Source organism: Oncorhynchus gorbuscha, linkage group LG02 (assembly GCF_021184085.1).
Source record: "Oncorhynchus gorbuscha isolate QuinsamMale2020 ecotype Even-year linkage group LG02, OgorEven_v1.0, whole genome shotgun sequence".
Classification (NCBI taxonomy): Eukaryota; Metazoa; Chordata; class Actinopteri; order Salmoniformes; family Salmonidae; genus Oncorhynchus; species Oncorhynchus gorbuscha.
Window position 1 is genome coordinate 100,662,084 of NC_060174.1, and position 4,403 is coordinate 100,666,486.

At 37.8% G+C, this 4,403-nt stretch overlaps 1 protein-coding gene across 1 annotated transcript; it reads right to left on the reverse strand.

Moving 5' to 3' along the window:
• Positions 1–4,055, reverse strand: LOC123995040 (V-type proton ATPase subunit e 1-like). The gene is made up of 3 exons (XM_046298291.1): positions 3,413–4,055; positions 3,121–3,168; positions 1–813 (listed from the first exon to the last, which is right to left on the reverse strand). Exons 1-3 carry the CDS (start codon positions 3,505–3,507, stop codon positions 720–722), a joined length of 237 nt encoding a protein of 78 aa, XP_046154247.1. The 5' UTR covers positions 3,508–4,055; the 3' UTR covers positions 1–719.
• Between the last annotated feature and the right edge of the window lie 348 nt (positions 4,056–4,403).

Sequence of the window (4,403 nt, forward strand, 5' to 3'; positions counted from 1 at the left end):
CTAGGTTAACTCATTTAGTCAACATTACTGCCTGTACAGGAAATGCTTGGGCACATTGTGTCCCCAAAAATGTACATACAGTACAAAATCGTGGTGGATTTTGTGGTGGATTTTGAGGCACCTTCAAATATGAATTGTAACAGACAAGTTGGGTGAGATAAATAAACAACACAACATGAGTTTTGAGAAACACTTAAAGCTGATAGGCTGAGCAAGGTAATGTGAATCCAATCATCGCTGAAGATCCTATGTCATACATTCGCATTTAACCCTAAAACACTTAGTAACTGTGTGGTTAATAAAATACACATAAACAAAGCCAAGGATTCCATTGGTGGGAGGGTCTGAGCTCAGGGCCTTGTGGGAAAGACTGGAGGACTTAGATCTGCCTGCTGCCCCCCCCCCCCCCCAATCAATAGAAGAGGCTATTACTCAGCAGTAAGAAATAAAACAATCACTTTAACTCGATGTGCTTTGTGTATCTCAACCACTTGCCCCCCTCATTTTCAAATTCCTACATAGATATAGCTTCCCTAGATGTTGGTGACCGTTTTACAGGCTATCATGAATTCCATCTTGCAAGCTATTTCAGTATATTTATTACCATTATCTTAGGTAAACCAAGAGTCAGATATAAAGTTAAAAAATGCTAAATGGACAGGTTTATGATGACTTTGTCCTTGGTCCTCCTGGGCCTTTCTCAGTCATTGAGGGCAGAGTCAGCGCCAGTGGAATTGCAGATACCAAATAGTGTCATTACTCAAAGCAGGTCCAAACAGTGGATTCAGCTGGGAGAGAATGGCTATCAACCAGCTGTGAAAGAACAGGGACGAGAAAAAAAAACGTTATGATAGCCTTTCAATTAGCATATTCACTGTGCACGCTCCTCATCTGCTTCAAGCACTCATCATCTTTGTGTTGAATTCATCTTTAATTTGAACAAAGCCAGAATGCGGATTGTTTAGTTTTTTAGATCCAATGATGTAAAAAAAAAAAAAAAATGATTTAACGTACAATAACAGTATGTACTGTGGAGTGATCAATGAAATACAGTTTAATGAGAACAAAGAAGGAGTTGTTCAGCAAACCTCTCTCCTTCATGAATTCCCAACATTTTACTGAGGAGACAATGCACTGTGCTTGTTTTGTACATTTGCTTTCAATGTTGTGGCCAACTACTGTCGTCAGCTGGTTCATTAACACAACGGCTCAGTAACACACAAGCATAGGCTGCTCCACAAGCTCAATATTTATCAAAAAGAGTTGCTATGTAAATAGATGCAGCAGACAATCCAAGTAACTGTTTGCTGTTTGTTTTGACTGTTTCCTGGGTCCGCCTGGATGGATCTGACTGCTATAATCAGGCCAGCTGTCATATTTGGCAGCAACTAACAGCCCACTCTCTGGTATTTGTTCTGAAGCACAGAGACCTATACCTTATCCATTAAACACTGATAACTGGCAAGAGTGGTTTCATTAGGCAACATAGTTTGAAGGGAGAATCTGCAATCCTTTTTTCCCCACTTTTAAATTGATGATATATAGCCATTGATTCTTGAAGAATATAACTTAGAATTGCCTCACGAGCTTTGTTTAACTTTCTAACCCAGAACCCAAAATAAGCTTGTTTTCCTGTTGTTTGAAAACAATGTAATTGTAAACAAACAATATATATAGCCTCAAAACATGATTAAAACAATACTTTTTATATCTTGTATCCATAGCTGTCTATTCATTTGAGCGTGGTTACAAATGATGTAATGTAAATGTACATTTCTCTAGCCCCGTCCCTCAGCTGTTTACAGAAACCGTGGTGGACTGACCGCTTTGTAAATAGTTTGAACTGCAGATTGCCCCTTTAAGTGGTGCTATCTGTAAAATGTGAATACAGGCTAAATAGACAAAGTGAACAGAAGATTCATAAATACTTGAACAGAGCTCCAATTAAAGACAGTGGATTTGTAACAAAGATGTGGCTTACTGAGCTCCTTGCAACTTCTCCCAGTTTTTCAGGTCAAAGTTCACCAATTTGATCCTCGTGTGAATCACACTGGTTTCTCACACACTTAAATACAAAAGGGTATTCTGTTTCTTTCACATTCTTGGCAGAGTTAAGGAACAAATAAATGCACACGATGCCTTGTGTTTACTGCCCCCTACCGGTGGAACAATATAGCACGTATGCGTGGATGTCACAATGTTTTTAATCTTTTAAATATATATTTTTATTAACAACACATCAATACAAAAATTACATGAGGAACACAAGTATATATAAAGAATATACAAAGGACATTTGGGCTAGAGGCGGGGCTAGGGGGTACAATATCACATTCCTTCATCACAACAGCTTTTTTGTTGGCAGAGTATTTAATTGTCTTAAAATACAGTTCAATTTATTTTTGCAAGGTAAGAAAATGTGGTGTTATGTTTGTAAATTACATTTCTGAATATGAAATTTGGCCAAAAGAATAATGAAATTAATTACATAAAATTGTTTCAACTTATTTATATCATAAGTAAAGAATACAAGCAGTACATCTCTCCATAATAGTGTAAAATCTTCATAAATGTGTACAATTATAGATCTACTGATGTATTGTCACAGCGTAGCCTAGTGGTTAGAGTGTTGGACTAGTAACCGGAACGTTGCAAGTTCAAACCCCCGAGCTGACAAGGTAAAAATCTGTCGTTCTGTCCCTGAACAGGCAGTTAACCCACTGTTCCTAGGCCGTCATTGAAAATAGGAACTTGTTCTTAACTGACTTGCCTAGTTAAATAAAGGTTTAAAACAAAAATGAATACAAGCCAAAAAAGATGCAACACTGTTTCTGGATGGTCATTACAAAAAGTACAATTTGAATGCATGTTTTTTAAATTTTATTTTTTACTTCTACATATAGTGGTTGGCAGGATAATATTTATGAATAATTTTAAAATAAACTTCCTTAAGTTTGTCACTAGCTAGCTCAGAGGTCACTACCCTGGCTGACGCGTGACCCACGTGACTACACTGCTCTGTCGATTTAAAAAAAAGAACAAACAAGTTGAACGAAGCCTGTGCTGTATAGCAAAACATCTATACATTTCACAAGGGATAAAAAAAATTGTGATACTTACAACAAGTAGCAGCAAACTGCAGTCAATACTAGCATGGTAATGACGACCCTGTGAGAAGCAGATATGGCCATTCATACAGTAATGCAATGGAATAAACATGTTATTTTTCTAAAGTTTAAAGCCGCACCATCAAAGAGTGGGCCATAAAAAAACGTAATTTGCTTATACATTTCGTAAACTTTTTGTGATATAATATCGATAAACAAAATCCGACAGCCAGGATTATTTTTCATTCTCATCTCTTTCACATTTCCTGCACAGTAGAAAATTAATTATGTTCCGCAATACTCACCCTCTGTTTGGTCCCTTCGGAATAAACCATGGTACCACCCCTCCAACAAATCCCCAAAACAGTGTAACTATAACCATAGGAATGGAAAAAGCCATGTTGCGTCTTATGAATTGTTTGTTGATTTAAGAATGTTGATTTAAAACCCGTTTACTGTCTAATGCCTACTACATTAGACTAAATTCACGAGAAGTCCATGAGAACTACAGAACTTTAGTAGCATATCGGTAAATCAGGTCACATGAAGAAGCGCCCTACGTCAAGAATCGCGATGCATAATGTAGCCTATTGTTGATACATTGTAGAAGTGCGTAACAAAATTAATGCAGTAACAAGTTTTAAGTTTGAGCTCCACCCTCTCCGTTTCAAAGTTACGGGCAAGTCCATGGACCGAATGTCCCCTCCGCTTCCGAAATTTGAACGACGCGAACAGCTGCGAAGTCGTGATTTGTCCAAATAACCAGTGATGAAAAACAGAAGCACCAAACTATTTCTGCTAGTTATCTATCGAAGGTGTCCATAGTTTAAAGACATATATACGGTACCATTTCTGTTGACGTAGCTTGCCCATTAAAGGCAACCTTTCAGCAAGGTTCCATAGAAACAAGGCCGAGGCTGCATATCCGTAGGTAACCGCCGCGTTCTGCCCCCGTCCTGCTCCAGTGAAGATCTGTATCATGTTCTGCACATGTGTTTATTTTTTACTTTAACTTTACGCACACATTTTTTTGTGGTCACCCCCTCACACTTTTCTCACTGTCAATCGTGAAAGATAATTCTTAAAGTTTTACATGTGAAACATCCATGCAGCATCTGCATGCAAACCATTTGATCTCAATTAGTTTCATGGGAATATGCATTTAGATCTTCTTTGTTATGTACAGTGTTGTTTTGAATTATGTACAGTGAGCGAATTTCAGAGCAGATCGTGTTAACAAACTGCAGCCTACCTGTGATTTGTTTCAAAGCACATATTTTGCCAAGTGGCAAGCAC